Source organism: Sorex fumeus, unplaced genomic scaffold (genome assembly GCF_029834395.1).
Source record: "Sorex fumeus unplaced genomic scaffold, SorFum_2.1 ptg000043l, whole genome shotgun sequence".
In the NCBI taxonomy this organism is placed as follows: Eukaryota; Metazoa; Chordata; class Mammalia; order Eulipotyphla; family Soricidae; genus Sorex; species Sorex fumeus.
The window spans coordinates 8,904,817-8,928,560 of NW_026606100.1; the positions used below are offsets into that span (position 1 = coordinate 8,904,817).

General features: G+C 43.7%; 1 protein-coding gene across 2 annotated transcripts in view; it reads right to left on the reverse strand.

Moving 5' to 3' along the window:
* PAPSS2 (3'-phosphoadenosine 5'-phosphosulfate synthase 2) overlaps positions 1 to 23,744 on the reverse strand; it is a 101,225-nt gene that overhangs the window by 33,637 nt on the left and 43,844 nt on the right. For both annotated transcript variants that reach the window (XM_056120458.1, XM_056120457.1), the window contains exon 2: positions 2,016 to 2,133. In XM_056120458.1, coding sequence (XP_055976433.1) covers positions 2,016 to 2,133 — 118 coding nt within the window. The remainder of the gene's footprint in view (positions 1 to 2,015; positions 2,134 to 23,744) is intronic.

The window sequence follows — 23,744 nt, forward strand, 5'->3', positions numbered from 1 at the left end:
TAGAGTTTCTTCAAATTAGCAAAAATCTGCGTAAGACAGTGACATGTGAGCTGATTTCACACCTGAGAAAGCATCTTTGCATCTCGGCTCACATCCGCGGGAGACACCACATCTCTGAGCTGAGCTTGGTATTTTATTTGGCCAGACTTTTCCTTGCAATGTTGCAATGATGAAGGTCAAAGAAATGGCGGCTGTGGCACTCCACATTTGGCTGCAGTGCTCACACTCAGAGGGGGCATCCACGGGGAGCTGAATTCTTTGTATTGTGCCTGTACATTTTGGTGGCAGTGCTCGCTGCGGTGGGGGGGTCACTGTGGTGCTCACACACATACTTGCTGTGGGGGTCACACTCCTGGCCTCTGTGCTCAAGCATCTTTGGAATTATGTTGTTTGCAGGGCTCATACCCTTTTATTTCAATGCTCACACGCACCCGGTTGTGGTGTGGCCAGAGATGGCTGGTGGCACCATGGACCACAGCCAGCACAGCCACCAGCATGAGCTGGCAGGACTAGGACGGGGCTTGCTGCAGCCGCTCCTGGGATCTATCGTTTGGGCTTAGGCCGTGAGGTAGGCACGTGAGCAGCTGAACCATCTCTCAGGTCCTGGCTTTTCCATCTGCGTGTGAGCTACATCAGCCTTTTATTTTTAAAAACTTTTTATTTTTAGTTTTAATTTTTTTTTCTTTTTGGGTCATACCAGGTGACCCCTGGCTCATGCACTCAGGAATTACTCTTGGTGGTGCTAGGGGGACCATATGGGATGCTGGGAACCAAACCCGGGTCGGCCGTGTGCAAGGCAAACGCCCTCCCGGCTGTTCTATGGTGCCAGCCCCTACATCAGTCTTTTAGTCCCGGGGAGAAACTTCTGCCCCTGGTACTCAGAGTCTTAACAACACAGAACTAATTCCAATTCTGTCACTCACCCTTAAGTCTTGTTATTCCATGGGCATAAAATCACAACAAAAGGGGAATTCTTTAGTCAGCTCTTATTTCTATGCAAAAGCAGCAATCCTTAGCTAAGTGGAAATTTACTTGCACAGATTTTAGCTTTTTTTTTTACGCTAGCAATGTAGTGGACTGGAAGGTTAAGACATCAGCAAGACAATAAAGAATATTAACTAAATGTCTGAAACTTTATGGGCTGCCAAAAGGCTTGAGGCCAAATTAGAAAAGCCCCATTCATTAGCTGGTAGTAAATCTTGTTTAGGCACAGAACTGGAATTATGAAGTTTCTGAGAGCTTAAAGGGAAACTCATTATCACCCTGTCCCATGTCCTCTCTTTTCAAAGAGGATAAAAATTGGAACACAGAGACAGTACAAGGATTAAGGCACTGACTTTGAATGTGGCCTACCAGTTGACTCACCTGAACCATGTATGCTTTCTAGATTATATTGGGAGCAATGGGGCTGCTGGGTCTGGCCAAACCTCAGGCCCTTCTCCTCCAATAAGAAGAGGAAAAATAAAAACTAGAGACCTGCCATGGCCTGATCAGAGCTCAACTCTTCAGTGGGTTTTTGTTTTGTTTGGGGGCCATACCTAGTGGAGATCAGGGCTCACTCTTGACTCTGGGCTCAGGGAAAACTCCTAGAATGCTTGGAGGGCCAGATGGGGTGTCAAGGATCAAATCAGGGTCAGCTGCATGCAAGGCAAGTACCTAAACCTCCTGTACTGTATCTTTGATGCAATGCCCAATTTTCACTGATATTAAAATTGGATGAACACCCAGCTTCTCTACTACATCTCTTGGCCTCCTCCTAATGGGAGAAGAAATATGCACTCTGTCACACCAATTTCCTTAAAAATCTGTCAGTGGCCAGAGAGACAGAAAGGTGCATGTAGGTAATCCAGGTTTTATCTCCAGCACAACTCATGGTTCCATGAACACTACCAGGAGTGATCCCTGAGCACAGATTAAGCCCTGAGCAGAGCTGGTGTGTGGTCCCCAGACAAATCTGTGACCACTCAGAATCTACCCATCGACTAGGTCAGCAGCTTGTATGGTATGGCGCTTACCTGTGAGCCAAACCGTGCAGCCGCGGAATCCTCCCCGTGTTCCAACCACCTGCCCTCTCTTATTCCTGCTCACATGGTGGGCTTGGTAGACAACATTGGTAGATTTCTGCTGGTTCTCCTACACAACAAGAGAAGACCAGGCACACTATTGAGTAACACAATGAATATAAGATAAAATAATTGCGTTAGCTTAAGAAGAGAAGAGGTTCCATGAAGACTTCCCTCGCCGAAACACCTCTTTTAGAAGTACCTTGACAAAGAGTCTGTGGTCCAGACCAGAGTGGAAGATGACACTCAGAGATCAGAGACACTGGGCTTAATGTATGCTCAGGGATCACTCCTGGCAGTGCTCAGGGAACCAAATATGGTGCTGGCAATAAACCCTGGATTAGCTGCTTGCACCTTATTTTATCTCTGCCCCCTGACAGTCATCTGGGCCTTCCAGCCAGTTCCCTAAAGGGGGCACCATGCACTGGGCTCTTTTCTCACAAGTACTAGACTACTCCATTCTCCCTAGGGTCAGTGTGTGAATGTCTAATTTCTAAATTGCTTTTGTTTTGTTTTGGGGTCACACCGGGGATGCTCAGGGGTTTCTCCTGGCTCTGCATTCAGGAATTACTCATGGTGGTTCTTGGGGAGCCATGCAGGGTTACCATATAGTACAGTATAGGGGACTGAACCTGAGTTAGTCGTATGCAAGGCAAGCACTCTCCCCTCTAAACTATCTCTTCAGCCCTAGGTCTGTGGAGTCTTTTAAATACAAGGTGTGTGTATCCCCAGCTAAGAAAGCACCAATATTTATCAAACAAGACCCAGTTGTAGAAGGGCCTAGCAATTGTTATAATATGGAATTGTTATAAACTGGAATCGTTATAATCTTCTTTAATGCCACCTCTTCTGAGTGGTGGGAGGAAGGGCATGTGATACTGGGGCTGTGTGAAGGATTAATAAATTAACGAATGTGAACATGCTCTGCCAGTGGCTAGTTTTCTACCGACAAGGATGCTGACAAGGGTTATTCAGTGTACATCCTTGAATAAATGGAAAAGCTGTAGCTCACTGGATTAACACTCAGGAAATGGCTCCAAAACCAGCTTTCAGGTAGCTTTCAGAAGCCCCTTTAGACCTCTGGGACTCAGAAAGACAGTGTACCTGCACAGGTACAGGACTGCCAGTGAGGCACAGAGCCTAGCTAAGAGGCTCCGGTGACAGGCAAAGGCACTAACATTGTCAGAGGGAACCAAGAGGGGCCGAAACTGGGATCAGCTTAATTAATTACCTAACACTCTGAAACTAGATACAGTGATCCCCTGCCAAGCAAACCTGATTAGACCCTCACGAGGAAGGGCTCAGCCTATCTTTGAAGAAAGCAATTTAGACAGTAGAGGGTTCAGACATAGGGATAAATCAGACTAGTCTACAAGATTGACGGGTAGTACTTTCCCTGGGTGAGGGCGAAAAAGAAGTCTCTGATGGTCTTTGGTGCCAAATATATTTTATTACTCAAACATTGTTTTTCTTCTATTTCCTTGTTAGCCGCTGCCATTATACTCTTGAACATTGTTTCTGGATCTCAGAGCCAAAGTCATTTCATTATCTATTCATTTATTGGTTCTTTTGACCAATGTTTATGTTAATGAGCTCCTATTATGTGCCAGGGAACATCTGGGGGACTGGGAATGTCGTACTAAATAAAACAGAACTCTTGGCATCATTTAGGGGGTAAACACAAAAAGATCAAGTAACTGGGACCTTACTCCCTGGAGAAGAACCTCATGCATATCGTAGATAGTGTATGAAGACATTAAGAATAACCAGCAACACAATAATAAAAAGACCGGGACTGGAGCAATAGCATAGTGGGTAGGGCGTTTGCCTTGCATGCAGCTGACCTGGGTTTGATTCCCAGTATCCCATATAGTCTCCTGAGCACCAACATGGATAATTCCTTAGTGCAGAGCCAGGAGTAACCCCTGTGCATCACCGGGTGTGACCCAAAAAGCAAAAAAAAAAAATAAAAATAAAAAATAAAAAGACCAACACAAAAAGTTAAAAAAAATGGGCTAGGAACCAACTAGAGCAAGGAAGGTGCTTGTACTGCATATGGTCAGCCTCTGTTGTATCCCCAACCCCCTTACCATGCTCCCCTGAGCACTACCAGAGTGATCTTGAAAGAAAACACACAAATAGCTAGTGCTTATTGGCACATGAAGAGTTTTAATTCGTCACGAAAGAAAAGCAAATAAAATCAAAGTAAGGTGCTACTGACAGAATCTAAGGTCAATAAGGACTGATATCATATGTTGATGGTGGAGGGATTAAGTGCTCAGGCCACCCCAGAAACAAAGCTGGAAATTTATGTAAGTAAACATTTGCCTCTCTATGCCTTAGCAATCACATTCTTAAACATTTATTCAAGAGCAATAAAAGCACATATCCACAGAAAAAGTTGCATCAGAATAGTCTTAGCAATTCATTTGGGGTAAAAACTGGGAATAACCAATTAGCCATTAGTAGAAAAACTAGATTTAAAAGAATACCCAAGTCAAAAAAATTAAAAAAAAACCTCAAATCAATAACAACCTATACACACAATGTCCCACGCTGTAGAACTCTTGTATAATAAGCTACTACTCAGCAATAAAAAGGAATCGACTGTTGACCCAGGAAATTAGGAAGATAATAAGTGAAAGCAGAAATGTGAGTCGAAGAAGTATCTGACATAAACAGAGTTGGGAATAATTACATTAATATGAAGTTCCCAAAACTAACACCCAAGAATGGCCGAGATTAGTACCAGGAATTTTACTCCATGACTTGGAGGCCAACCACACATACTAGGGGAAAAGGGAGCTCAGATAAAGAGGGGAACACCAAATAAAGGTGTTGGGAGGATCCTCCCAGGATGGGAGAAGCATGCTGAAAGTAGACTATAGACCAAACATGATTGCCACTCAATATTTCTTTTGCAAACCACAACACCCAAAAGGAGAGAGAGAACAGAGGGGAATGCCCTGCCAGAGAGACAGTGTGGGATGGGGGAGCTGGGGGGGTGGGAGGGATACTGGGATCCGTGGTGGGGGGAAGTGGGCACTGGTGGAGGGATGATGTTTGATCATTGTATGATTGAAACCCAAAGTCTGCAACTGTACCTCATGATGTCTCACTATTCAAAATTTTTTAATAAAAAAATATGAAGTTCCCAGGTACGGAAAATTATTTTACTAGATTACATCAGTTTTTGCCTCTGGGGTGATGTACAAGTTGTGTGTCTTAATAGAAACATAAGGACTATGGGTTCCACCTTTGTTGGAACTTACTGAATGCAAACTGAATATGGATATTCCACTAGGTGTGAATTCTACCACACCTTAAAAAAAGTGTTGTTGTTGTTTTTGTTTTAAGCCAGCAACTAGAAAATATGTAAGATTCAGATGGTATGATTATATTGTTCCTTGGGCCCAGGAACAGGACCTGATCCCAATCATAGTGTATTATAGCATTCTGTGCACCTGTGAGCATTACCCTACCCATCCTGGAGCTTAATTTGTCCAGAGAAATGTTTATTTACTCTCTTCTGGCTGTTTCTTTTCCCTGTGGGCTGAGATCCAGAATAAACTCCAGGCTTTGCTAATTTTCTGTGGAAACTTTGTTATGATCTTGTTAACTACCTCTCTCAAAGTGCTTGGTTTTCAGAAACAGCTGAGTGCAAGGACTCAGTTTACTGTAGTATTTAAGAGCTGATTTCTGAACGTTTGGTTTATATTGACTGCATCTTAATCATAGGTGTTGTGCAGACTAAATATCATTCCAGCAATGCTTAAACAAACAAAGAAACAAAATCTTTTCAGATAACCAGATACTGAGCTTTATGGTTCAGAGAGATATTTGTGTTTTTTATTTATCTCAAATGTATTCTTGATTTTCTCCCAAAGCCAAACAAATAAAATAAAAGCAGATGTGTTGAATGGTTTTTGAACTGCAGAAGGGTAGGACAGCCAAAAAGATTTTATTTTCTTGATGAAACCTTTATTTTCTACTAAAGAACATATGGTGTTGTGAACTTTAGAAAGAAAGTGGTTGTTATAAAAAGGCTTCTCTATGGAAAGCAATACACAGATTAAAGAAAAAGAGCAACAGACTTCTTTGGCTCCGTGTCTAATACTACCCCTTGGCAGGAAGTGGCCCAGAAACCACCAAGTTGGTGGCATACTTCTATTCTGAGTCTCTAAGAAAAAATTTGCAAAATCTGCCTCTTCTTCCAGGTCACTGGCCCAGAAAACACTCTTTCCAGAATTCACAGGAATAGCATGTGTCTGGATATTGAAGTTCAGCAAACTTGCTTTTGAAAGCTGCTTTGCAGTCTCCTTGCTCTCACCCTGGGACAAATTTACTAAGACCCCTTATAAAATGGGATGGAGCATAGTTTCCAAACAGGATTGCTTGCAGCATTAAGTAAGTGATTTTTCTACACGAAGTATTGAAGAAAATGCTGGACACACAGGATTTGACTGATGAGCCCTGAGTGATATATTTTTTTGGGGGGGTCACAGCCAGCGATGCGCAGGAGTTACTCCTGGCTCTGCACTCAGGAACTACTCCTGGCGGTGCTCGGGGGACCATACGGGATGCTGGGAATCGAACCCCGGTCAGCTGCATGCAAGGCAAACGCCCTACCCGCTGTGCTGTCGCTCCAGCCCCCTGACATTTATTTATTTATTTATTTATTTATTTATTTATTTTATTAGTGAAGCACTGCGAGGTACAGTTATAGACTTACAAATTTTTGTGCTTGGGTTTCAGTTATACAATGACCAAGTACTCATCCCTCCACCAGTGCCCATCCTCCACCACCACGGGTCCCAGCATCCCTCCCACCCCCCTTCCCCCGTACCCCCATCCCACCCTGTCTCTGTGGCAGTGCATTCCCTTTTGTTCTCTCTCTCTCTCCTTTTGGGTCCTGTGGTTTGCAAGTGAGGCATTGAGTGGCAATCATGTTTGGTCTATAGTCTACTTTCAGCATGCTTCTCCCATCCTGGGAGGATCCTCCTAACACCCTTTATTTGGTGCTCCTTTCTCTACCTGAGCTCCCTTTTCCCCTAGAGTATGTGGCTGGCCTCCAAGCCATGGAGCAAAACTTTATGTTCCCCAGATGAATGCAATCTTTCTGTGTCTATCCCTCTCTTTCTGACTCATTTCGCTTAACATGATACTTTCCATGTAGTACCACTTGTATGTAAATTTCATGACTTCATCTTTTCTAACAGCTACATAGTACTCCATTGTGTAGATGTACCAAAGTTTCTTTAACCAGTCATCTGTTCTGGGGCACTCAGGTGTTTTCCAGATTCTGGCTATTGTAAAGAGTGCTGCAATGAGCAAACAAGTGCAGATGTCACCTCGACTATACTTTTTTGCCTCTCTGGGATATATTCCCAGGAGTGCTATTGCTGGCTGACTGATATTTTTATGTAGTCTGGGGATAATATGGTGATTTGAAGTCTAAGTTTGGGAGTGCTCTGGAGATTTGGATCCACTCTAAGGCTCATGATCAAATCAGATAGATCAGCAATTTATATGGGGTACACACACAGTTGCTGCTGTTATTATTTCACCCAAGGACCTGTGCCACTCTTGGATGTACCACTTTGAGTGATCTTTAGTCTACCCTAGAATTGGTCATGAAATCTAGTTAAGAGTATGTGATTTGACTTTGCCAGGGTCAGAGGGAAGTGCTCGGAGTCAGGACCGTGCCCCCAAGTCCGGGGTTGCAGGGCACTCTCTGATCCTCCCCTCACTCCTGTTGGTGGTTCTACCAAAGGAATGTCAGTGCAGAGAGGTGGTGAAGTGGTGACTGCAGGAGTAAGAGTTGTATTGAAAGCCGGAAGCCCCCTGAGCCCTTCAGATGTGAAGCTGCAGCCCTGCAGGATTCTAACCTATAAATGGGCTTTGATGTATCTCCTGAACTCCCAGCTTTGGGTAAATAAGATAATAAACTTTAAAGTGGAGCTTCTGCTGTCAGACTGGATGGCAATTACTGAGGTGCTGTTTGCTGCAAATAAATCTTTTAGGGGGCCAGGGGACGAGGGCTTACTCCTGGACTCTGTGCTCAGGATCATTCCTGGTGGGACTCTAGGGTTACATGTAGTGTGGAGGATGGTGACATGCAAGGCAAGCAAGCGTCCAACCTGTCAAACTCTCTCTGGCCCTAAAAATGAATTTTTAAATTAAATCTGCAAGCTCCACACCAAGCTTGGAAGCTTGCAAAACTTTTCATTTTTCTTTGTGCAGTTAAAGCACAGCCCAATGGCAGCAAGGGTCAAGTTCAAAGTGTATGTGTGTGGGGGGGGGGTGGAGGAGGGCGTGAAGGGGGCAGGTTTGCAATTCGAGAAATAAAATGGATTTGTTTGCCCTTGCGTGGGAGGTCCAGGAGGGTAGAGGAAATTCAAATCCACTTTTTTTCTGTTTTCTATGGAAGACAAATGCACTTGTCAAATAAACCTTTGCTCACCAGAAAACTCATAACCAGACACTGGTTTTCCAGCTTCCGTGTTCCTCCAGGTCTTCCCTGGCATGCACACACTGAAACTCTCTCCCTCTGCCTCCCTTGGATGGGGTCCAGGGAGCCCCACCCCTCTACGAAACAGCCATTCTCCCTCACTGGGCCTATCCTATCCTTCTATCACACGGAATCAATTCTAAGAGAGGACTAAATGACTTCATGCACAGATGTCCCTCAATTTACAACAGAGTCTTGCCCCCCGCCCTGGCACACACACACACACACACACACACACACACACAACCCACTGTGAAAAGTTAAACACTGTCATTGGGATGTGGTTCAAACAGTGGAGCACATACCTTGCCTGTGCAAGGCCCTGAGCTGGACCCCTGGCACTGCAGGCTCCAGACCCTACACTTCTATAGTAGTCGTGGTGGCCTCCCAGCACTGCCTGGAATGGCCTCTAAACACCTCTAAGTGTGGTAACCATGACCACCAGCCCCCACATTCCCCCCCAAAATTATTTTGTTTATTCGTTTATATTACCTACCAAACATCATGCTTAGAGCACTCAGGGCACTTTCATTATCTCTGAGCAATCTCTTTTTTTTTTGGGGGGGGGGTAACACCTGACATTGCACAGGGGTTACTCCTGGCTCTGCACTCAGGAATTACTCCTGGAGGTGCTCAGGCGACCATATGGGATGCTGGGAATCGAACCCAGGTTGGCCACATGCAAGGCAAATGCCCTACCCACTGTGCTATCGCTCCAGCCCCTGGGCAAACTCTTATATCTGCAAAGTATTTTAAAACCAACTATTATAGATCCTGTCATTTACCAACTCCTGTTCTGAAAGTGATAAAGAGAAGAGTTCTACAGGTTCTCACTACTGGCGTGTACATAGCTAGCTGTTAGGGCACTGTGTGTTAAGCCTGGAACTAGAATATTGCAGAAGATGCAGACATGACAGTGACAGGCACATCCTCTGCCCTTCTCTGAGACTCAAGATGAGCTGCAAGGGGCTTAAAGGGACAGAGTTCATTCTCTGCACATAGGAGACCCAGGTTTGATCCTCAGCAACACGGGGTCCTCCAACCACTGCTGGCATGAATTCCTGAATACTACTCCAGAAAAGGTCCCTAGCACGGCTGGGTGTGGCTCAGAAACAAACAAGCACAAGATTAGCTGTTGTTCACCCTGTGACAATGGTGTGGCTGGTTGCCACTCTCCAGAGTCACAGGGAGTCTGCTGGCTGGCAAAGGATCAAAACCCAAATTTTGAAATACGTTACTACTAAATGAGTGTCACTTTCATACCATTAGAAGTTGAAATTGAAATTGTGTAGGTGAAAGCAGTGTAATTAGGAAACTATATATTATGACCTCTGATTCCCTGTTCAAATGTAAACAGCTGAAAGCTCATTTTCATACCCCCCTTACTTCACGTGAGTAATTTTTAGTGTTTAACAATGATAAATATTTACTTATTCTTCTTTTCGAGTGTTTATATCACTGTATCACTGTCATCCCATTGATCATCGAATTACTCGAGCGGGCACCAGTAACATCTCTATTTCTCCCAGCCCTGAGATTTTAGCAGCCTCTTCTTACTTGTCTTTTCCCAATGATTGGAGGCTCTTTCAGGGTCAGGGAAATGAGTCCTATTGTCGTTACTGTATTTGGCATATTGAATACGCCACGGGGAGCTTGCCAGGTTCTGCCCATGCAGGCGGGATACTCTCGGTAGCTTGCTGGGCTCTCTGTGAGGCATAAATGGGTAGCAAGTGTCTTATAATGTGACCAGCAGCCGAGAAGTGGCCTTGGGGTCCGGAAAGCGCCTGGAGCATGGCGGTGGTTGGGCAGTGGAAGTCGGCTGCTGGGGCTGGGTCCCTCGGGGTGGGGAGGGCTCTCACCCACCCTACAGCCTGGCATGGAGTCTGGTGGCATGGTTCTGGAGCCTCCTTTTATACTCCCGTCTGGGAGGAGCATTTGTATTTATAGAAGATGTATAAATCAAGGTGAAAGCATGATTAAAAGTTGAAAACTATTTCATGGTCTTTTCATGTACTATCAGCTCATTTTACAGAAAGGCAAAGTTACTAAGGTACCATAAATATGTTTTTAAGTTTTCTTTAATTTATGTTAGCAATTTTACTGGCTTACTTTCTTCTACTTTAATTTTGTTTGTTTGGTTTTCAGGCTATGCCTGGCAATTGCTTAGGGGTTAATCCTGATTCTTGCACTCAGGGATCATTTCTGGTAGGGCTCAGGGGACCATATGGGATGCCAAAGATCAAAGCCAGATCGACTGTTTGCAAGGCAAGAGCCTTACCTGTTGTACTACCTCTCTGGCCCCTACTTAAAATTTTTTTATTAGCAGTAAGGATATGCATTTTCCCAAAATAAATAATCAGTTACTTATGATTTTTGTGTGCTTGTCTCTTGACAGATTTATTATAATTTGGGAAATTATTTCAACCACTTTCCATGTGCTTTATATAATAAACATTTTATTAATTATAATGCACATGTTAATTCACTTGTTTTTCTTTCCATCCTTCAATATGTAATTAACAGGTTGCAAAGATATTATGAATATACAAAAAAAATACAAAAATATTCTTGCTATCTTGGATAACTCTTCTATTTGATATTTATTATTTCTGAGTCAATTATGCTCTTCAGAATTCTATTTTGATATGATTAAACTGCATTACTTTCTTATGCATCTAATATTGTTATACTGTCATCTGCTTATATGTATGTTTTATTTCTCTTTCGTCATTTCAGCTGAAGACTTCTGAAACCCAGCCACAGCCATGCTTAAGAGCACTTTCCACACACTCGGACGCATGAAGGAACCGGCAGAGGAACCCAGCAGTGTGGGACCCGGGGCTGAGATCTCCAAGCCTGCTCGGATTGGTACTGAGCCTCCTCCACCCAGATCCCCCATCTTCCAGTAGCTTGGCATTACACCCACCGACTGCCCTCGGAGCCATGTAGTCCCAATCAACGGCCAAGACCCACAGAGTATAAAACCAAGCTCCCAGAAGCGACTTCTTATTGTCGAGTCTTGCTCTCAGAGAACCTGGCAGGCTACCGAGAGTATCCTGCCCACACGGCAGAGTCTGGCAAGCTCCTTGTGGCGTATTCAATATGCCAAAACCCAGAAACAATTATGGGTCTCATTCCACTGATCCTGAAAGAGCCTCCAATGTGGCATTTGCTAAAATCTCAGAGCTAGGACGAATGGAGATGTTACTGGTACCTGCTTGAGGAAATCGATGAATAACGTGATGACAGTGATACAGTGATACAATGATCTTAAATTTTTTTTTTATCATAATTAATGTTCTAATTGTATGAAAACTTTTGGTTTTGTTGGGGGGCCATACCTGATGGTATTCAGGGCTACTGCTAACTCTGTTCCCAGTGTTGTTCTCGGCAGTGCTACTGGTGTCATGGAGTATTGGGGATCAAACCCAGGTGTCCTGTTATAAAGCATGTACTCAGCCCTTTAAGCAATCTCTCTGGTTCTCTTTAAAACTCTTAACAGTTTGAATATATTTCTTGTTTCTTATAACTCATGTAATTTTATGTATTTATACACAAGTTCTCTACCAGTAATTCAAATATTGTTTTATTATATATTATTTTTATTATATATATTGTTTTATTATATATGTTTATATATATATACTTGTTGATTTAATTTTTTTTAAGTTTTAGTTTATTCTAAAGCACATTCCTCCAGGGAAACAAGATTAATAAGACTATGGAGCCAGAGAGATTATAGAGGGGTTAAGGATGTGTGCAGCTGACTGCTAGTACCATTAGGTGTGATCCCCGAGCACAGAGTAGGAGTAAAGCGTGAGCACTGCTAGGTGTGTTCCCAAAACAAAAAAACTATGATGATTTTGTTAATAGCATGTAATACTTCACTCTAATTTTCCTGCTAGTCATCCTCACTTTCAAAGAAGCTTGACATAATAATACTACAAGAGTAATCATTACACAAAGATGTTGTTCATAGTACCATTTAAAAGAGTGAGATGAGAAACAATAAAAAACATGCATAAACTAAATAGATCTTGTCATATCCATGTGCTATATATGTAATCTAGGTATTTGTTTTGTGCTTTACTCTGGGCCACACCCAGAGGTGTCCAGGGCTTACTCCTGGCGTTGTGTTCAGGGATCATTCCTGACAGTGCCATATGTGATGCCAGGGATTGAACCCGAATCAGCCGGTTCAACCTGGGTCAAACCTGGTAACGCAAGTGCCCTATCTGCTGTACTATTTTTCTGGTCCCTATATATGTTTATTCACTTAAAAAAATCATGAGGGGGGACTGGAGAGATAGTACAGAGGATAAGGCGCTTGCCTTGTGCGTGTCCGACCTGGATTTGATCTCCAGCATTCTGTAAGGTCCTCTGAACACCACCAGGAGTAATTCCTGAGTGCAGAGTCAGGAGCGACCCCTGAGCACCACTGGGTGTGCCCTCCCACACATGCAAAAAAAAGGCTCCAAAAAAATATCATAAGGAGGAAGAGTGAGCTGAAGGTATCCAGTAGACTTGGTGGAGGAATATCAGCACTTCTAAAAGGACACAGTATGTAACACTGTAATTATAAAACACAAAAATTTACACTCTTGTAAATCAGTTCCTGCCATAGAAAATAAAATAAAACATTTGAGACACATGCAGAGATAAAAGTATGTAGAAAAATTAATATTAACCCTATTGTTAAGTATATGTATTTAAATGAGTGCATATATACTTAAATGTATATAAATATAGGCATTTCTAACCTAGAAAATAGAGGGGGGGAAATGCTAATAATCATCTTGAGGATTCAAGATTAGATTCAAAATATAGAGATGAGAAGGATCTTAATTTCCTAGACTTACTGATGACAGTAAGTCTAGGAAATTAAGATCCTTCTCATCTCTATATTTTGATTTTTCTGTTTTAACAGTTCAATAAATACATATCAAAAATGGGCTGGAGCGATAGCACAGTGGTAGGGCGTTTGCTTTGCATGCAGCCAACCCGAGTTTGATTCTTCTGCCCCTCTCGGAGAGCCTGGCAAGCTACTGAGAGTATCTCGCCCACACGGCAAAGCCTGGCAAGCTACCCGTGACGTATCCGATATGCCAAACACAGTAACAACAAAAGTCTTACAATGGAGACGTTACTGGACCCGCTCGAGAAAATCAATGAACAATGGGAGGACAGTGACAGTGACAGTGACATATCAAAAATACAAAGAATCTGTCCAACACAATATGTTGAAGTCTTATGATTTGTTGTCAAAGGTTAACAGATGTGTGGACATTTACACATTGCAAGATAACTAAAAACAGCAGAAAAACCATCAAATGAAATTACCCAACTTAAAATCCATGAACTGTTACCCTAAAAGATTTCGCAACAACTAGACCCTCTAATGCAACTGAAATATTGTGAACATTAAGAGACAACATTTAAGATTCTGTTCATCTCATTTGATCCCAGTGATTGAATATGTCCCTGTCACCACCAGCTCATACCTGGCATTCCAAAAAGCTCTGAGGCGGTGGCCATATTGCTGCTGGGGGGAAAAAGGCAGAAGGGAGCAACACCCTTTCCCTCCTGGGGAGGCATGGCGCCGTGGTTTAACGCATGGTCCCTTCACTTTTCTACCACAAGCTGCCGGGCTCTGGACTTAGTCCTTTTGCCTCTGGAGCCATGGCCGTGCAGGAGAGCCGCTCATGGGGGGCAACTCGTGACCTTGGGAGGGCGTGAAGGATGAGCCGGTACCATCCCCTTTCCATGAGACTGCAGTTGCCCCATCACCGCCGACTCATACCTGGCTTTCCAATAAGCTCTGAAGCGGTAGCCACCTTGCTGCCGGCGGGGGGGGGGGGGGGGGGGGGGCGGGGGAGAAAGGCGGAAAGGAGCAAGGGAGCAACATCCTTTCCATCCCGGGGAGGCATGGCGCTGTAGTTTAACAAATGGTCCATTCACTTTTTTGCCACAAGCTGCCAGCTCTGGACTAAGTCCTTTTGCCTCTGGAGCCATGGCTGTGCCAGAGAGCCGCTGGCAGGGGGCAACTCATGATTTCAGTAGGGGGTGAGTGAAGGACGAGCCAGTACTGTCCCCCTTCTCATGAGACTGCAGCTGCCCCGTCACCGCCGGCCCATACCTGGCTTTCCAATAAGCTCTGAGGTGGTGGCCACCTTGTAAGCGGTCCAGATGCATTTCTGCCAAAAGCTGCTGGGTTTCGAGATTTTTTTCTGAGTCTCTGGGATCATGGCCGTTAATCAGCTTGATCAGGAGCCAGAGAGGCCCTTTGTAGGTGGTAACTCGGGGTCTCGTTGGGATGGGGAGGAAAGGGCTTGCTCCACCCCCATCTGGTGAGGCCCCGCGTGTCTCGTCAATGAGGCCCAAACCTACTTTCCAATGGCCTCTGGAAAATGGCAGTCACCAGGCCGCCTTGGGGAATAGACCAAGGCACGAAACTTATTTCCACCTGGAGTGGCCCAGCGCCAGTCACCCACTGCAGGAACAGGACACATTTCTGCCAAAAGCCTTTGGGTTCCTAGATTCGTTTCTGAGACTCTGGGATCATGGCCATTAAGCAGTTCTATCAGGAACCTGAGAGGCCATGCCTCCAATTATATAGCTGAGCCAGAGGTGGTTTGTGGGTGTGTCTCCCACATACCTAACTTTTGGCCGTTTACTTTCTTGGTAAACTTTGCTCCAAGTTCTTGGGGTCTGGTCAAAGGCACAGCAGCAATTTTGGGGTATCTGAAAGTCTGATGGTGCCATCAGGCTGCTGATGCTCTCGCCTCACAGGTACAGATTGACCTGCTGGCGGCACCATACCCCCTGCCCTGAGACTTGTATATGAAAATAGTGATTACCATGAAAGAAATTTTAGGATGGATGCAAAATTTCTTTAGGATCAAAAATGATCATTTTTATAAGGTTTTACCACTGAATAATTATAGATAAAATATTTTATATAATTTTGGGTGGGGCCTACATTCTGGACCCATTCCTGGCTTTGTGCTCAGGTGTGTCTCTGGCAGTGCTTGGGGACCAATTTGGTTCCAGGGATTCTAACTAGGTCAGATGCATACAAGGCAAATGCTTTACCTCCTGTACTATCTCTTTACCTGAAGAAAAGTATTTAAAGGGAAACTATCTGCAACTAAACTGATTTGGTTTTTAAAAGCCACCACTCCAAAATTAACCAAAGACTGATGTCAGATGGACATGAATTTAAATACAGTCAAGAAATAACAAAAAAATAAAAGTCCCAGTAGGAGGCCACCGATAAGACATCCCCTAAAAAATTCTATATGGCTTTGCTTATTAGAATGTCTTATAGTATTTAGTATTTTCAAACTATCTGAAAAAAATTAAAAGTGCAAGTTTTTGGGAACCCCTAAATAGCAAATGGAGACAGTTTGCAAAATTTTTTCAGTTGTTTGCCAAGGAAAATAATGCTTCCCTCTTCATGGGGTTATTCTTGGTGTGAATGGACCTCTCTAGGGTATGTGCATCTATGTGAGAGGTAGCCCAGAAGCTGTGTGGTAGTTACACACAGAGCATTGTCTGGAAAGGAAAGGAAGGGACCATCGGCTGGTGAAAAACCCTGCTCTGACTTTTCCAGAAACTCTGTAGACAGCTTTAGGGCACTGAAGAAACTCTATTGCATTATCAGCTTTGTGTATTGTCTTCCTTTTCATATTCACAGAATCTATCCACTCTTCTAGAACATCAGTGACTGAAAGAAAACTAAGTTCTGTTCTTTTTTGTCTTGCATTTTAGACTTTGCCTGATTTTTCTTTCACTGCCACCACAAAGTTAAAAGTAAGGGGCCATAGACATAGTTCAGTGAACTGAGACATATATGACATGCAGGAAACAAGCATGACATGTGATTTTAGGTTCATCCCCAGAATCACATTTCCCTAAGCACTACCTAGAGTAACCCTGAGCACTGCCAGGTGTGGCACCCAAACAAAAATAAATAAAAGTTAAAAGAGTTAATAACAGTAAATCAGGTATATGAAAACTGTATCAGCTGTATCATCTCTCATCTTTTCTCTAAATATTAAAGTGCATTAGGGGCCAGGATGTGGCTCAGTAACAAAGTGCATGCATGCCTAGTGTGTGTGAAGCCCTGGGTTACACACACACACATACACACACACACACACACACAAAGCTATTTTACCTAGATTTTGTAATAAACAAAATCATAAAAATCTTAGCATTACATAATTACTTTCTGCTTCTGCTCTGTTGGGTTCTTTATCTTCCCTGATCATATTTCTCTTAACTGCCTTCATTATTTTATTTCCAATTAAAGGATTAAAATTTTCGGTGTTCCTAAACCCGAAAGCTCTGTAACTTTTCCCACAGTGATTCAATAAATAAATAAATAATAAAAAAAAATTAAAAAAAAATAAAATAAAATTTTCGGTGTTGTTGAGAAATTCTTGCATAAGTACACTGTGGAGTAAAGCAGAAGGGAGTGGACAAGACATTGCTAACAGTTAAGCGCAGATAAGAAGGGTGGTTATGTCCACGCTGTTTATGGACTGTGTTTTAAAATCTCCTAAGTGAAATTTTGGTTTGAGGGAAAACTAATGTTCCCAGCAGTGTTCACTACTGAGCTCCGTTTGTTTCTCCCAAATGGAGGTGAATCGATTCTTTCTCGGCCCTCTTTGTGTCCTCAAACATCCTTTATGACATATGTCACTGTCACTGTCACTGTCCTCCTGTTGTTCATCGATTTTCTCGAGCGGGCCCAGTAACTTCTCCATCGTGAGACTTTGTTTTACTGTGTTGGCATATCAAATACGTCACGGGGAGCTTGCCAGGTTTTGCAGTGTGGGCGAGATACTCTCGGTAGCTTGCCGGGCTCTCCGAGACGGGCGGAGGAATCAAACTCAGGTCGACCATGTTGGCTGCATGACATATGTAACTCTTAGTTTTCCACCTAGAGAAATCTGAGTTAAGAGAAGGTGGAGGTTGGGGGGAGGGGAAGGCCATCTAAAACTTCAGGAGAAGGGAAAAAACCTTACAAAGGGTGATTTTTTTTCTGCTTTTGTCTCAGAAACATGAAAGGGGTAGATAAGTTATTAGATGACGTTTACTGTGCAGTTAAAGAGTCAATATAGGGGCTGGCGCGATAGCACAGTGGGTAGGGCGTTTGCCTTGCACTCGGCCTACTGGGGTTCGAATCCCAGCATCCCATATGGTGCCCTGAGCACCATCAGGAGTAATTCCTGAGTGCAGAACCAGGAGTAGCCCCTGAGCATCGCCGGGAGTGACCCAAAAAGGGAAAAAAAATTAAAGAGTCAATATATTTGGACTAAATCATCCTGAAATTGCATTCTGTCCTAGAGTAGAACTAGAAAGAGAATTAGATGGTTGGACGAAGGGGGTGCATGCATGTGGGGTTGTTTCTCAGGATCTTCATGAGAAGGGTTTCCACACTCAGAGCTACTCCAAAATCTTCATCCTTGAACCCCCAAACCTCCTTCAGTGATCTGGACTGGGATAGCTTGCAATTGTCCAGATATGCAGGTGGGAAGATAATATGAGTGAGACAGAGAAAGATGAAATTCCACGTTATGTGGGGAGCAGCGATACTGCTGGCACACTTGACTCATCTTTTAAAAACACTTCCTTGTAGGAAAACGTCCTTGAGCATGAAACTTTTCCAAGATGCAAACAAGATTTTCCAAGTTCATCTTTGCAGCATGCCTTGCTCCTTATGGCATGCTCAGTTTTCTTTACATAGGCATCACCTTCCTATTTTGCTCCACACACCCTCTCAGGGCAGGCTCTTTCCTGGCCAGCTCCCATTGCTAACACAGACAGTCTTCCTGTCTGAGATATATGTGCTCCCGATTCTGTGGCTTAATCCTGAGAGCTGAAACTCTTGCACATCCACAGGAGCAAGCGTCCAGGTAGCCTCCTTCTTGTTCCATAGCTAGTTTCTGCCTTTGCAACATGCTTTCTAACAGAACTTGTAGGGGTTCCTGAGCTCAATGTTCTTTCCTTCCCATTCCCCCCCCTTTGGGGGCGGTTTTCATCACAGGAGTGTCACACACCTGGTTGCAACGCTCACATGCATTTTTGGCTGTGGTGTACTCCAAGTGCCACATGCTTTAGTTGTGTAGCTTGTACACACTTTGGTTGGTTGTAGTGTTCAGCAGAGGCCGCATACTTGGTTGTGATGCTTACTGAGGGTCAGACCTACCAGTTTCAGGGCTCACACATTCACAGTTGAGGTGCAACAGAGATCACACACTTTGCCGAAGCATGGGAGAAATGGACGTGCCGGGGGGGGGGGGGGGGGGCGGAGCCAGAGATACAAGTCTCCCCTTTACTGAGGCCAGGCAGGTTGCCTAGCAACTACGCTAATCCCAGGTCCTTCACTTTCTGTTAGTAACTGAGTTCCCCTGCTTAGACTGTCCTAATGTTCTCAAGCTGTGACCTATGCTTATCTCTTTGGGAATTTTTTGTTATTTTGAGCCACACTTGCTGATGCTCATGGGTTACTATTTCCACCGACCTCCAGGATTACTCCTGGTAAAGTGCTTGGGGGACCATATGGGATGATGGGGATCAAATTTGAGTTGGCTGCATGCAAACCAAATGCTATTGTACTATGGCTCCACTATCCCACCATATATCTTTTCTTTGTTTAATTTTGGGGGATGCACACCCCGGGGTGTTCAGGAGTTACCCCTAGTTACCCCTGTCTTGGTGCTCAGTGGACCACATGGAAGCTGGAGTTCTTGCAAATAAAGCATGTGCTTCAATCCATTGAGTTCTCTCCTCAGTCCTTTGCTTATCTTTTCTTTCTTCTCTTTTTGAGTTTAAATAAGTGTTTATTTAAGAAAGAGAAAAAACTAGCTCTTCCCATGGGACAAATATCTTGCTTATCTTCTTGATCATGATTTAAAGTCCCCTGGTTACACCACCCTCCATTCCTATGAATGAATGACCTTCTTGACCCAGCCTAAACCCTGCTCCTTCTGAGGTTTAATGGTTTTGTTTTATTTTGTTTTTAGGTGCTGGGTCATATCTGGCAATGCTCAGGGGTCACTCCTGGCTCATGCACTCAGGAATTACTCCTGGCGGTTCTCAGGGGACCACATGGGATGCCAGGAGTTGACCCTAGGTCAGCCACATGCAAGGCAAGTGCCCTACCCACTGTACTACCTCTCCAACCCCTGATATTTTTCTCTAAGATTTAACACATATACCCCTTGGCTTGGAAGCTTGGAAAACCTTCATTTCTATATTTTTCTCTACCAATTTACTTTCCTAAATCAATACTTTCCTATACAAAACTTTTAATGGTTTCCTTTTCACCACAGAAGAAAGACCTAGTTTTAGATAAGGATTTAAGGTCCTGCCAGTCAACCCCATTGACCTTTCCAACCACATTTTCTACTTTCAGCAGCAGAACTTCTGTTCCCACTCAAGCTCAATTCAAAGTTTCCTGAACAGTTTGCTCATTCTGCCTCTACATTCATTTTTTCTCACTCAGCTCCTTCCCCAAGAAGAATAATTACACCTGACCATCTTCCTCCTCTTCAGCTCCCCACTTAATGATGCCTGTTCTTCAAACAAAACAAAATCCACAGGCTCAGATTGCCTTCCTTGATGCCTCTCCTAAATTCCTGTAGCCATGAGGATGTTCTTCATGAATTTGATAATTTATCCATATCTTGTTCATGTTTTCCTCTGTCCCTGTCACTTTACTTCTGTTCTTGGATGTTCTAGTCTTATACTTAATATTCATAGACTTTGTGACTTAAGTCATTGAGACTTCACTGTCTACCCTACATGGTGGGGGCATGGCTTAGATAGCATTCCTGACAGGGCCACATGAAAGAAGATGGCATGGATACTAAGGTTGGACAGTGGAGTGTCAATTCAAATGCTGGATGCCCTATTATCTGGAACTCGGTGGGGTTTTGGTCATTGTTTGTTTGTCTTTGGGCTACACCTGGTGGTGCTCAGGGCTTAACTCCTGCCTCTGCACTCAGGGACCACTCCTAGCAAGTGTGGAGGACCAAATGGGGTTCTGGGGATTGAATCCAGGTTGGCTTCATGCAAAGCAAATGCCCTGCTCACTGTCCTACCTCTGGAACTAGTTAAGTCTGTAGCACTGTAGCACTGTCCTCCCATTGTTCATTGATTTGCTTGAGCGGGCCCAGTAACATCTCCATTGTGAGACTTGTGTTTGGCATATGGAATACGTCACTGGTAGCTTGCCAGGCTTTGCCGTGTGGGCAAGATACTCTTGGTAGCTTGCCAGGTTCTCCGAGAGGGGTGGAGGCACTGAACCTGGCTCGGCCTGGCTGGCCTTGTGCAAGGCAAATGCCCTACCGCTGTGCTATCAAAAACAAAACAAAACAAAAACCTTGTCAACAAGATTTTTGTTGCAAGGATTAAAAAGACCTTGCAAAAGTGGATCATTTGGACTTTTTGAAATTTTAAGTAAATAATTGAGTAATAGGAGGTCAACAAATATTTTGCTGGTTGTCTGAACTGAAGTGAATATCCTTATACACACTCTGCTCCTCATCAGCACATTAGTACTGAGTATTACCACTCAGTTAAAGGACATAATCCAAACATTGGTGGCAGTCACCTTTCTGTTATGTCCTAAAGTCTTTTAAAATGAGACATGCAGTGTCCTGTGTCTTCTTAGAATGTCACAATCAAAGCCCTGCAAAGTTTTAAATAAACATAACTTCCATGTATATGCAATGTATATGCAAAATAGTCTTTGAAATATGTCTCATACTCTTTTGTGTTGTACCTTGAGTTTCTCATACTCTTTTGTGTTGTTTTGTTTGCTTGGAGACCACATCCAGCATTGCTCAAGGACCACTTGTGGCTCTGTACTCAGGGGCCACTCCTAGCTCTGAGCTCAGAGGCCAATCCTGAGGTGCTTGGGGAACCATATGGGGATGCTGGGATTTGGACCTGAATACTGCCACATGCTCGGCAATTGCCTTAACCTTTGTACTATAGCTCTTGTCCAATATTTTCCATATTATCTGAGAAACAATTAAACTGATATAACCCAATGCATTTCATCTAAACACAATAAAATATTCAATTGGACATGTATTTAATACATTGCTTGAGAAAACTACATGAGCCTCATGCACTCTAAATACATCCTTAGGTGAATTTGCCCATGTTTTTCTTTTTCTTTTTTAACCAGTATAATAAATGATCTGTTACTGTCACTGTCCTCCAGTTGTCCACCGATTTACTCGAGCGGGCCCAATAACATTGTGAGACTTGTTACTGTGTTTGGCAAATCGAATATGTCACGGGTAGCTTGCCAGGCTTTGCCCTGCGGGCAAGATACTCTTGGTAGTTTGTCGGGCTCTCCGAGAGGGGCAGAGGAATTGAACTCGGATCGGCCGTGTCGACTGTGTGCAAGGCAAACGCCTTACCTATGTGCTATCGCTCCAGCCCATAAATGATCTAAATATAAATATTATCTAAAAATTATCTAAAGAGAATCAACTGAAAATATATGTTTTGTGGGGGTCAGAGGGTAGATAAGATAGAGAAGGGTCCAGATGACAATAATAGTTGGAAGTGATCATGATCACTCTGAACAAGAACTGAGTATTGAAGGTAGGTAAAGGGATATGCATGATAACCTTTCAGTATCTATATTGGAAACCATAATGCTCCAAATGAGAGAGAGAGAGAGAGAGAGAGAGAGAGACAGAGACAGAGAGAGAGACAGAGACAGAGACAAAGACGGAGGCAGAGAGACAAGAGAGAGATGCCTGTCATAGAGGCAGGCTGATGAGGGGGTATTAGGTGGACGGGGGAGGGAAACTGGGGACACTGGTTGTGGAAATGTACACTGGTAAAGGGAAGGGTGTTGGAACATTGTATGACTGAAACCCAATCATGAACAACTTTGTAATGCTCTCTCATGGTGATTCAACAAAAAAAATCTGCAAAATCAATAAAAAACTTAATGTTACTATGAACAAACAGAGTCCTCTAGCTTGAAATGATCTGAAATCACCATTTTGCAAAGTTTACATCAAAAAGCAGGCACGAGGTTCGTCGAGGAGCTGGGGAGCATGTCCCTTTCCCATGCCCCATATGCATGCCCCTTTCCCCGCGCAGGGCCCCCACTGCCGGACAGCAGGAGGAGACTTTGGGGAATACCTGCCCGAGTTCCAAGTTCTGCCCGACCTCCAGCCCACCTCATCGTGGCGCCGCCTTCCCCTGCAGGTTGTAGGTCATTGCATCCCTGGGACTGGCTGGGGGTATAGCCTCCACAGTAGGGGGCATGGCCTCCTCAAAAGCGGGCATGGTATTCTGTGTGGTTGCAGTTATATTCCGCACTCCCAGCACTCCCGACACACATCCCAGCCTTTATCACCTAATTCTGTGGAAAAAGTCCTGGCCGCCTCAACCACAATACAACAATAATCCACTGGCCTACTCCAATTCCACTTACAATAGGCAAGAAGCTGTGCAAGCCCAATATAAAAGAGCACCTCCTCCAGTGCTTCACTAGATGCCCAATATGTCACAGAACAATGACTGAGAGGAAGGACAGATTCTAGAAGGGGAGAGGGTGACCACCATCGACGAACCTTATTCAGAATCCTTTCCCACAATAAGAGGGAACAGTGCTAGTGAATTCCAAGGTTTTACCTCTAGACAACCACAACAGCATGAAGAAACTGCGCAAATCTCCACTATGAGGAGAGGACGAAGAAAAGAGTCCCAAATCCTCAACAGGGGTTACCCACAAATATGTTCTCTCTGATAAAGAATTCCGAGATGAAATGCAGATGATGTTCAAGGAACTACTCAAAAAAATCAATGGAGGAGATATCCAGAAAACTAAAGGAAGAAATAAAAGAAACAGTAGAATGGATAAATTCTATAGTCGAGAAAATAAAGGAAGAAATGAGAGTAGAAATTAAAAAGCTACAAAAAGAAGTGTCACAAATAAAGGATTCGGTAGATGAAATTAAAAATTCAGTGGATGCCCTCAGCAGTAGAATAACTACAGCTGAAGACAGGATCAGTGAGCTTGAAGATGAGCAACAGAAATCACACAGGGAACAACAAACAATGGGCAAAGACCTCAAAATAGCTCTAAGGAGAATCAGAGACATAGGGGATGACGCCAAGAGGAA